Raw genomic sequence first — 10,368 nt, forward strand, 5'->3', positions numbered from 1 at the left:
AAGGGCCACATGGCATGGGGCCTTATTGGCCATTGTAAGGACTTTGGTTTTTATTTTGGCTGAGACAGGAGCCATGTGAACATTTTGAGCAGAGGAAGGACCTGCCCTAACTTTGGTTTTATCAGGACACTTCAGGTTGCTATTTAATAAACCTCAGCTTCCTTAGCTGTTTCTGGGCATGTTTCTGTCAATCAGGGATGATAGAGAGCCTTCCTGTGGGGGGCAGTTGTGAGGATTAACTGAGATTAGGGAGCCTGGGATGGAGAGGTGCTCAAAAAATGGGCTAATGGGTGAGTTATCTGGCAATTTGGGGAGGGGGCTTATGCTGGGTGCTCTTCCTCCCCCCCTCAGGAAAACTCTTCAGGTAAAGATAGTTGATGACGAGGAATATGAGAAAAAGGATAATTTCTTCATCGAGCTGGGCCAGCCGCAGTGGCTTAAGCGAGGGATTTCAGGTGAGGGGTGATGGGCGGGCTGTGGGAGAGGTAAGGGGTTCAGGGTGGGAGGACCCTTGGAGGCTCCATTAGTGGGTGCTCCTTCAGGCTCATGGATCTGAGCTTCCCCAGGAAGCAATCTCACCTTCCCTCTGTTCTCTCTTTCCCCAGCTCTGCTGCTCAATCAAGGTGAGTGGAGTTACCTCTGGGCTTGACTGGACAGCAACACGGGAGGGAGGTCTCGGGAGGGTCGTGGCCTCAAGCTACCCTTCCAGGTCACGTTTGAGGCAAGTTAGAAGTGAGATAAAGGCAGATTCGGGGCTGGGTGAGGGTTGGAACTGACGTCAGAGTTGGTAGGGCCCATTGAGTTCGGAGTTACAGTGGGGGTTTGGAGGCCAAGATCATGTTTTTGTTTTGTTTTTGAGTGAGAGGAGGGAGAGAGAGCACATGATTGGTGGGGAAGGGGCAGAGAGAGAGGGAGAGAGAATCTCAGGCAGGCTCCACGCCCAGCCCAGAGCTCAGTGTGGGACTTCATCTCAGGACCCTGAGATCATGACTTAAGCTGAAATCAAGTCAGATACTCAACCAATTGAGCCACCCAGGTGCCCCAAGATCATGTTTTGTTTGTAGTTAAGATTGAGGGAATCGTAAGTCAGGATCCCATCTGGGTTTATGGTGGTGTCAGATTAGAATTGGGGTCAGATTTAGGTCAAAGCCTAGGTGGGGGTTTAAGGTGAGTTTGGGGGACTTACAGTTCAAATTGGGGCCAGGGTCAGAGATTGGGGTGGGGGTGGGGCAGTGGCTCGAAGATAAGGGACAGAGTAGTTTTGGAGCTGAGATCAGAATTGAGGTTGGGGGTTAGGATTAGGGTCAGATGGAAGATCTTATTAGTCAGGGTAATAGGAGCTTCTGTAACAGATAGGCCCCCTAATCCCAACAGTTTAACACAATAAAAATCATTGCTGGCAGAGTTTTCTGAGTGTTCCTAGTGGGGGTGGCTTCCCACTGAGAGTTAGGGTTAAGTTGATGCTGGGCTTGGATCCAAGGACCAACATGCTTCGGGGAGATAAGTGAGCTATGGGTGGGTCTGTACTGAAATTGGGAATCCTCTCTTTCCTTACCACCTCAGACACACTCCAGGATGTTTTTCAGAGCTTGGATGTAGAGACAAGGCCTCCTCCCACAAGGGTGATGATGATAATGATGCTGGTGGTAATTTTAACAAAGGAAATACCATTTTGGATTATTTATTGTGCACCAGGAACTGTGCTAAGCACTGCACATGAATTAAGTTCTTTAACCCTCACAACCACCCACGAGGTAGCTACTGTCATTGTGCCTCTTTTACAGATATGAACACTGAGGCAGAGAGAGTCCAAGGCATTGCCCCAGGTCACATAGCTCCTTCCATATGACGCCCAGAGCCCACTAGCTGAACCTCATGGACCAGCTGGGTCTTAGGTTGGGGAAGACAGTGGTCAGATGGGACACTGGGGCAGGCTGGGGGCATGCCACCAAGGAGGCTTCCCAGAGGACCGCAGACAGTTTTCTTTCTCAGTGGGAACAGGCAGCAAGGGCATCATGGGCCCAGTGAGGCGGGCCTCCCTGGAGTCTAACTCCCATCCTTCATGCTGCAGGGGATGGGGACAGGAAGCTGACAGCCGAGGAGGAGGAGGCTCGGAGGATAGCGGAGATGGGCAAGCCAGTTCTTGGGGAAAACTGCAGGCTGGAGGTCATCATTGAGGAGTCATATGACTTTAAGGTGACTTTCTGGGGCCCCAGCTTCCTGGAGTCATTTCCTTGGGGAGGGTCCAGGAGGAATCAGCTAGGAAGGTCACAAGGGAGAGGTGGTCAAGTGTGCCAGACCATCCTCCCATCCCTCTGCTAGCACCATGGACAGCGGCACTCTCTTTTCCCTTCTTGCTGTGAACCTGGCTGTGGGGGATTGGGGACCCCTGAGCATGGGCTGTGAGCCCCAGCCCCAGTGTTCTGCAGGGAGCCTCGGGGTGCCCTGAGGTGGTCACAGGCAATGATCTCTTCCCCACCCTTTTATCCTCAGAACACGGTGGATAAACTCATCAAGAAAACCAACTTGGCTTTGGTGATTGGGACCCATTCCTGGAGAGAACAGTTTTTAGAGGCCGTTACAGTGAGCGCAGGTAAGTGGGGAGGGAGGAGAAAGGAGAGAGGGGGGGATGGAGAGACAGGGGGATGGCGAGGAAGAGAGAAAGAGGGACAATAAGAGAAGGAGAGCGTGATAAGAGAAGAGAAAGAACAAGAAAGACACAAAGAAACAGGGAAAGACAGAGGAAAAGATAAGGAACGGATACAAACAGGAGAGACAGACACACAAAGAGAGATGCACAGAGAATCATGGAGAAAGACAGAGACGTGGAGAGAGCACGAGAGATGTAGGGAGTGAAGTCCCTAAATGGCAGAAGGCCAGAGCGAGAGACAGGGAGACAGAGAGAGGGCCGGTGGGGGAGCCATCGGGCGGGGCTTTCTCATCAGACAGCCGCCGGGTGGGACCAGGTTAAAACTCTTGGCCTCCCCAGACAGCCTGGGCTCCTCTATTGCCATGGAGACAGTCACCAGGGCACCCCGCTCTCCCACCTGTGCGGTTCGCCCTCCTTAGGTCTCAGGCGGGCCCACACTGCCTCCCTGTGGCCAGAGACACCATGACACCTGGATTCACAGGCTCAATCCTGGGGATCAACATTGATTGGCACTTTGTGATACGGGCTGGGGAAACTGAGGCCCAGAGGCAGAGGAGGGACTGGCCTGAAGTCCCACAGGGAATTCAGAAAGAGCTGAGGTGGAGCTCAAGGCTTCTGTCCTTTATACATCAGGTTTCCTTCTAGGAGGCCTACCTGGTAGGAACTGAAAATACACCAGGAATTGTGGTTGCTCAGTGGGATCGAAAGAAACCAGGCTTTGGAGATGGAAAAATACCAGGTAGCAGAGCTGCGGACACCAGCTCAGAGGTCTAATAGAAACGAAGTGGTGTCTCCCTCTGAAGCCACATTCTTTCAATATCTATTTCTGAGGGATTCTCTGGACTCAGCCCTGTGTAGGACAGTGCTGGGAACAGAGATAACTGTGACTGATTGGTCCTTGTTCTCACAGAGCTCACAGTCCAGCGGGGCAGACAGACCTGTCACAAGACAGGGACAACCCAAAGCAGGCAGCGCTGGGACAGGGGACCCGACGCTGCTGCGGGAGCCCAGATAGGGTGCTGACCAGTTCGAAGGTCATGGAGGACTCCCTGGAGGAGGAGGCTTCTGAGCTGAGTCTTCACATTGGAATAGGAGTTAGCCAGGGGGAGGGAGAAGACAGGGAGGTGTTCCAGGCAGAGGGAAAACCAAGTCCAGAGTCTGGAAGTCTGCGGGGTCATGGCACATTGTGGGGCGGGGGGTGACTAGTTTCGGGCATGAAGAAGCACGGGATGAAGCTGCAGGTGGGCAGAGTCTGGACCGTGCAGGTCCTCATAGGCTCCAATAGGGAGCTTGGGTGTCATTTCGGTGCATGGGGGCCCGTGGAGCATTCTCAATGGGGGAAGCTCCAGGCGCCAGAGGGAGCCCGTGGAAGGAAGGAGAGGCTGGGGTGGGGCGTGACGATGTGATGAGTAATTGGAGCTTCTACCCAAGAATGCTGGGGAGCCACGGCCCTCCCTCCAGGCTTAGGGAAGAGGAGAAGGTGTGAGATGGTGGTTACGGAGGGCCAACCCGAGTCAGCCGGTGAGTCTGTAGAGAGCAACTGATTAGATCGGAGGAAGGAGTGAGGGGGGTGGGGGAACCATACCAGTGATAAGTAACCATCCTGATGGTGACAGTGATGACGGGGACAGTGGAGTGCCAGGCAGCTTGGAAGTCCATTTCCTGTATGACCTCACTTAACAGATGTTTCCCAAGTATCTGGTTCGGTGCTTGATCATTTTGCACTTTGTTCACCAAATGCCTTTCCATCCTTGATGTGAGCCCAAAGCTGCTTGAGGCGCTGCCGGAGAAGAGCAGTTCTCACCCCCTTGGAGGGTGAATCATGTCCCGTCTGGCAGGCAGAGGTGCTCTTGTATTATATCCTTTACCTCCCTGCCTCAACTGTAAGCTCTTTGCAGGGTGGCCTTGGTTTGGAGCATCAGTGAATCTCCCCAGGCACTAAAAGGGGCCTTCAAACAATAACCGTCACACTGGAGGTGGGCCAGGCTGCACGGAGAGTACTTTCTGTGGCCTCACTCATGTAGTCATCACAGCCTTCTCTTGAGGCTGGTCCAGTTCCTCCTCCCATTTCTCAGATAGGCATCTGGAAGCTCAGAGAGGTTAGGACACTGATTCAAGATCACACAGCAGATGCAGGGTTTGACACCAGAGAGGTAGCCCCAGAGCCATAGACATAACCATGAGGCTCCCTCCATGGGAAAGGCTGAAGAAGAGCCTCGCCTGATGGGAAAGGCCAGAGAAGTAAGCAAAGGCCAGAGCCTGCGGGTTCTCAAATCCCAAGCGCAGGAGTGTGGGCCTGGGTCTAAGGGCAGGAGGAAACCAAGGCAGGATTTGAAGCAGAGCAGGGAAAGCCCCCAAGAGATGCAATGAAAGCAGCCCCTTCCCTCCCAAGAGTGTGTTCTCCCCACTCTGACTTTGGCCATGTCTCACTGTGGCCAATTAGGAATGCATTCAGTAGCAAACACCAGAAAACTCAACCACAGTGGCTTAAGCACACTGGAGTTTCTTTTTCTCACAGAACCAAGAAATCCATAGGAGGCGATAAAGAGTTGGCAGCTCAGTAACATCCTTAAATGTCCGGGCTCCTCCTTCATTTCTCTTTCCCACTTTCAGCGGTTTGCCCTCGTGGTTGCAAGACAGCTGCCGCACCTCCAGGTGTCATGTTTGCATTCCAGGCAGGCAGAAAGAGGAAGCAGGGAAGCAAGGAGTGTTACACTGTTCCTTATCGGCGTCCTTCCGGATGTAGTGCTTGGCCACTGGAGTCGTTCACTACTTCTCATTCATTGCTTTATGCTTCTCAGTTTAGGGCAAGGTAGACAAAACATTTCATCTGTGCTTTCCTGTTACAAGTCAAAAGCAGGTGAAATTCCGTCACAATACGTGACACAGACAACTCTAATGGTGAGTGAGGCATCCCTGACATGGTTCAGAAAAACAGATCCGTAACACCGTGCCTGTGTCAGGAAAGCCGGAGCCTGCCGGAAACCCTCTGTTTAGGCCTCATTGCCAGACTGGGTCACATGGCCACTGCTGCAAGGGATTGTGGGAAAGCAAGTATTTAGCTGAGGACAGGACTGCCACTAGCTGTAAGGAATTCCAGGAAAGTTAATATTTTATCTGAGGACATGGCTATTGCTAGCCTGAAGGGATTCTGGGAATGTGAATAATGTTAGCTGGGTATCTGGCTGGCGCTCTAGCTGCAAAGGATTCTGGGACACTAAGCACCATTAGCTGAGTATGTGGCTACGGTTCGCTGCAGTGAATCAGAGCAAGTCAATAGTTCTAGCTACAGAGATGGCTGTCTGTAGATGGTACTTGTAAAGGCTTCCGAGAAAACGACTCTTTTTTTAGCTAGGGAGGTGACCACCCCTAGCAGCAAGGGATCCTAGCAAGCCAGATATTTTTAGCTGGGCACGCAGCCTCTATCTTCAAGGAATTCTGGAAAAGCGACTATTTTTATCTGGGCCCGTACGTTCTCCTAGCTGCAAGGGATTCTGGGAAAGCAATTCGCTTTAGGGAACTCACTGCCTGGAAATTGCACAGAATGGGAGGGGTCTGTAGGCGAGGAAGAAGGAGGCATGGGCGTGTGCCCCAGCTGGGTCGTGTGCCCACAGGGGACGAGGAGGAGGAGGAGGACGGGTCCCGGGAGGAACGGCTGCCTTCCTGCTTTGACTACGTCATGCACTTCCTGACGGTGTTCTGGAAGGTGCTCTTCGCCTGTGTGCCCCCCACCGAGTACTGCCACGGCTGGGCCTGCTTCGGCGTCTGCATCCTGGTCATCGGCCTGCTCACCGCGCTCATCGGGGACCTGGCCTCCCACTTTGGCTGCACCGTTGGGCTCAAGGACTCTGTCAACGCTGTAGTCTTCGTGGCCCTGGGCACCTCCATCCCCGGTAACCCCCTGGGAGACTGCTTGTCTGGGTAGAGTCTCAGAGAAGTATGACAGTAGAGCCTAAAAGAAAGGTTCTGCAGGTATCAGGTGGTGGAGTCATACAGAAACCATATGGTGGGTCCCCTAGAGATATGATGATGGAACATAATAGTAACTAGGCAGCGGGGGGTCTGTAGATTCAATATACAGACTGAACCCTCCCCAAAAGCAACCGGGTGTACTCTCCCATAGAACTAAGGTGGTGGGAGATGTAGAAACCAGACGATGGATTCCACAGAAAGAAGGTGGGGCACTGAAGAGAAAGGTAGGAGAGGGGTCCCATAGAAATAAGGTGGGGACTTCATAGGTACCATTCAGTGGGTGCCAAAGAAACAAGATGTTAATTCCCTTCCCCTCGAGAAACCACGTGGAAGATTCCATCGAACCATGTTGGTGGCCATGACAGGAACGAGGCCAATGAGTCTCAAAGCTTTAACTAAGATGAGAGAGCAGAGTCGAAACTAGATGTTGGAGGCCGGGGTGCCATAGAAATAAGACAGTGGGACCTCAAAGCCTGTAGTGTATGTCCCATGGAAACACAATGTCCATGATCGCCCTCTTCCCAAATAAACCTGAGAGAGGGTCCCTTAAAGACCAGGGGGCCCAGACAGAAATTCTTACAGGAGTGGGAAGACCAGATGTGGGGAGCCTGACACCTTTTTTTCCCACGTGGATGTGTTCACCAGTCGGGTGGTGGCGCTGGAGGCCTAGAAAGCAGGCGGCGGGTCCCGTAGACTACTGTGAATCGTTCCCTGATGCCCGCGCTCCGTACCAGAGGTCTGAGTTATTAGCAAAATGTTCAAAAGTGGGCAGAGGCCATAGAAACCAGGCTGTATACTTGACAGAAACCACGGGGGAGAATTGACAGGAACAGGATCGCGTGAGCATGGAACCTAACACAAATTTTGTCCAGCCAGGTGGCAATGGGAGGACTGGGCCAGTAGAAAAATAGGCGGTGGGTTCACGCGATGCGGAGAGTGATTCCTATGGAAAGCAGTGAGTCCCAGAGAAAGTAGGCGGCAGGCCCCATAGAATGCAGAGACTGCCCCCCACCCCCCATCAGGCAGCGAGTCCACAGGAAGCAGGCAGCGGATGCCACGGAAAGTAGGTAGTGGATACCACTGAATGCAGACCTAGAAAGCAGGCAGCGAGTTTCATAGAAAGCAGGCAGCTGGTTCTGTAGCGAGCAGGCGTAGGCACCGTGAGCCGCTTGGCCTCTCGGGTGGGGTCAAGGCCGCAGGTGCGGAGCTACAGCAGCGGGAGGCGGGGAGGGCACACGGCGCGATCTGGCTCGTCCGGGGCATGGGGGTGGCGCCATGGGGGTGGCGCCGGGTCTTACGGAGAGCAGGCGTCGGGGACCCGCGGGGCCCCTCTGACCGCCGTGTCTCTGCCCACGCAGACACGTTCGCCAGCAAGGTGGCGGCGCTGCAGGACCAGTGCGCGGACGCGTCCATCGGCAACGTGACGGGCTCCAACGCCGTGAACGTGTTCCTGGGCCTGGGCGTGGCCTGGTCGGTGGCCGCCGTGTACTGGGCGGTGCAGGGCCGCCCGTTCGAGGTGCGCACCGGCACGCTGGCCTTCTCCGTCACGCTCTTCACCGTCTTCGCCTTCGTGGGCATCGCCGTGCTGCTGTACCGGCGCCGGCCGCACATCGGGGGCGAGCTGGGCGGCCCGCGCGGCCCCAAGCTCGCCACCACCGCGCTTTTCCTGGGCCTCTGGTTCCTCTACATCCTCTTCGCCAGCCTCGAGGCCTACTGCCACATCCGGGGCTTCTAGCCTCCTCCCCACCCCCCGCCCCCGCCCCAGAGACTCGGCTGCCCCTGCTCTGGACCCGCGTCTCCTTTGTCCTCCAGAGATTCAGCCTCCTCTCCTGGGACTCAGCCTCCCTTCCTCCTGGGAATTGATAGCCCCGCCCTCTGTCCCCACTAACATCCTCCTCCCTTCCCCTCGGGAGTCTCCCCGCGGTACCCGCAACTGTAGCCCATCCGTGTTAGTCACTGTCCACACCCCTGGGGACATTTTCACCTCGAGGCCCCTCCCTAGAGAACCGCCCCCTACCCAGTGACCTTCTAGAGAATCTACCGTGGTCTCTCTAGACACCCAGCCTTTCCCTATCCCTTACGACCCCCTTCCCCTAGAGGATCTCCCCCCCCACACCCGCACCACTACCTGACCACCAGGGACCTGTGCCCCAGGGCCTCAGAACCTAGCCCTCCCTGGGGGACCTTTGAAGGAGGCTGATCCATCCCAGGATGTCCCCCGCTCTCAGCCCTTCTCCCCAACCCTCAGGGAGCTCTGTTCAGCCCCCGGGGGTGGGGCGGAGGAACAGGTAGGTGCGTGCATAAGGGGGCCACACCTTCCCTGATTTCTCCACTCAGGCCCTTGGGAGGACACTAATTCTCGAGGCTTGGAGAAGGGAGGGGAGAAGTTTGGGGTTTCAGAGCTGGAGGAGGCACATTTGAACCTGCAACTTCTCACATTCCAGCGCCCCCACTCGCCTCCACTACCTCTGAGAGCCCAGCCACGCCTTGGAAGGGGTGGGGCCTGTGTGTATATATAGTGTGTTTGGGGGAGGGGGGACGCGGGAGGGTGCATGTCTTGGGGAAAGGGGGTGACAGACTTTCCTTTTGTGAGGGCAGCAGACTCCCCCCCCCCCCCACCCATGAGAATTGGCTTTGGGGAGGAGGCCAGGAATCAAAGGGAGTCCAGCCATCTCCCCTGACAATCTAGAAGGCTCATTTTGCCCTCAGTGCCAGCCAATCCAGGCAGGACCCTCGAAGAGGAGACCGAGGGTCCCAGAGGACCAATGCTACAAGCCAGCAAATGCTGCCACATCTCTGCCTGATGGGGAGCAGGGATGGGTGGGAGGGTGGGACAGGGGCCAGGGGGTCTGGGTGGGCATTTTTAACTTTGGAGGCCACCCATCTGTTGGTAGGCCATCTGCATTTTCTTACTGTTGTTTCCTGCCCAAAGGACACACTTGGGTTGTGCGGAGTGCTGCCCACTGCTTGGGACCCTGAGGATCACCCTGCAACCCCCATAACACCCTGCTTCCCACAGGTTTTTAGCGTTCTATCGTCCTGTTGTGCATCACCCCAACATCCCAGACCTGTTACCCACTCCCCTTTCTCTACTCCTAGCTCATCAGCACCAGTCGCTGTGTCTTCTCTGTGATTTCTGTAAAAGTTGCCATAAAAATTTGAAATTCTGCCTGAAAAAACAGTCTTCCCGTCAGCCCTTGGGATTCTAGAAGAGGGAGCTAATGAGGTCTCTGAGACTTGGGCAACTGTGGAACAGATCAGGTACTCTGGGTTTTTCCATGCCCCCAGTCCTCTCCAGGACACCCACATGCACCAGCCACACTGAAAGTCCACCCTTGCTTCCCGTAGCCACTCCCCCATTCACCACCCAGTTTTCCCTAGCCACGCCCCTACGCAGCGCCCGGGAGCTTTCCCTAGCCACGCCCCCAATGACCACCCAGTTTTTCCTAGCCACGCCCCCACGCCTCACCCGGGAGCTTTCCTAGCCACCCCCCCATTCCACCAGCCACAAACTCTTCCTTTTCACTGGGCATCCTGGGAACACAAAAGAGGAGGACCCAGATTTGCCTGATCAGAAGAGCTGGGGTTGATGGGAGTTTTCTGAATAAAGCAAGTGATGTTCTCAGAATCCTGAAATAGGAGAAGCGGGGTGTGTGTGTGTGTGTGTGTGTGTGTGTGTGTGTGTGTGTGTGTGTGAGTGTGAGCGCGCGCTTGTGCTTGCTTGACCAGGAAAAGGGCACAGCCTA

General features: G+C 54.9%; 1 protein-coding gene across 2 annotated transcripts in view; it reads left to right on the forward strand.

Moving 5' to 3' along the window:
- Nucleotides 1–9,432, forward strand: part of SLC8A2 (solute carrier family 8 member A2) — a 31,852-nt gene extending 22,420 nt beyond the window's left edge. The window contains exons 5-10 of one of the 2 annotated variants that reach the window (XM_073886588.1): nucleotides 352–455; nucleotides 606–623; nucleotides 2,072–2,196; nucleotides 2,494–2,593; nucleotides 6,265–6,543; nucleotides 7,981–9,432. In XM_073886588.1, the coding sequence (XP_073742689.1) occupies nucleotides 352–455; nucleotides 606–623; nucleotides 2,072–2,196; nucleotides 2,494–2,593; nucleotides 6,265–6,543; nucleotides 7,981–8,357 (1,003 nt within the window). In that variant the 3' untranslated portion in view covers nucleotides 8,358–9,432. The remainder of the gene's footprint in view (nucleotides 1–351; nucleotides 456–605; nucleotides 624–2,071; nucleotides 2,197–2,493; nucleotides 2,594–6,264; nucleotides 6,544–7,980) is intronic. The other variant, XM_073886589.1, reaches the window with a different exon arrangement.
- The last annotated feature ends 936 nt before the right edge of the window (nucleotides 9,433–10,368 follow it).

This window comes from Callorhinus ursinus, unplaced genomic scaffold (genome assembly GCF_003265705.2).
Source record: "Callorhinus ursinus isolate GAN/ISIS: 27379988/994484 unplaced genomic scaffold, GSC_fseal_2.0 scaffold71, whole genome shotgun sequence".
NCBI lineage: Eukaryota > Metazoa > Chordata > Mammalia > Carnivora > Otariidae > Callorhinus > Callorhinus ursinus.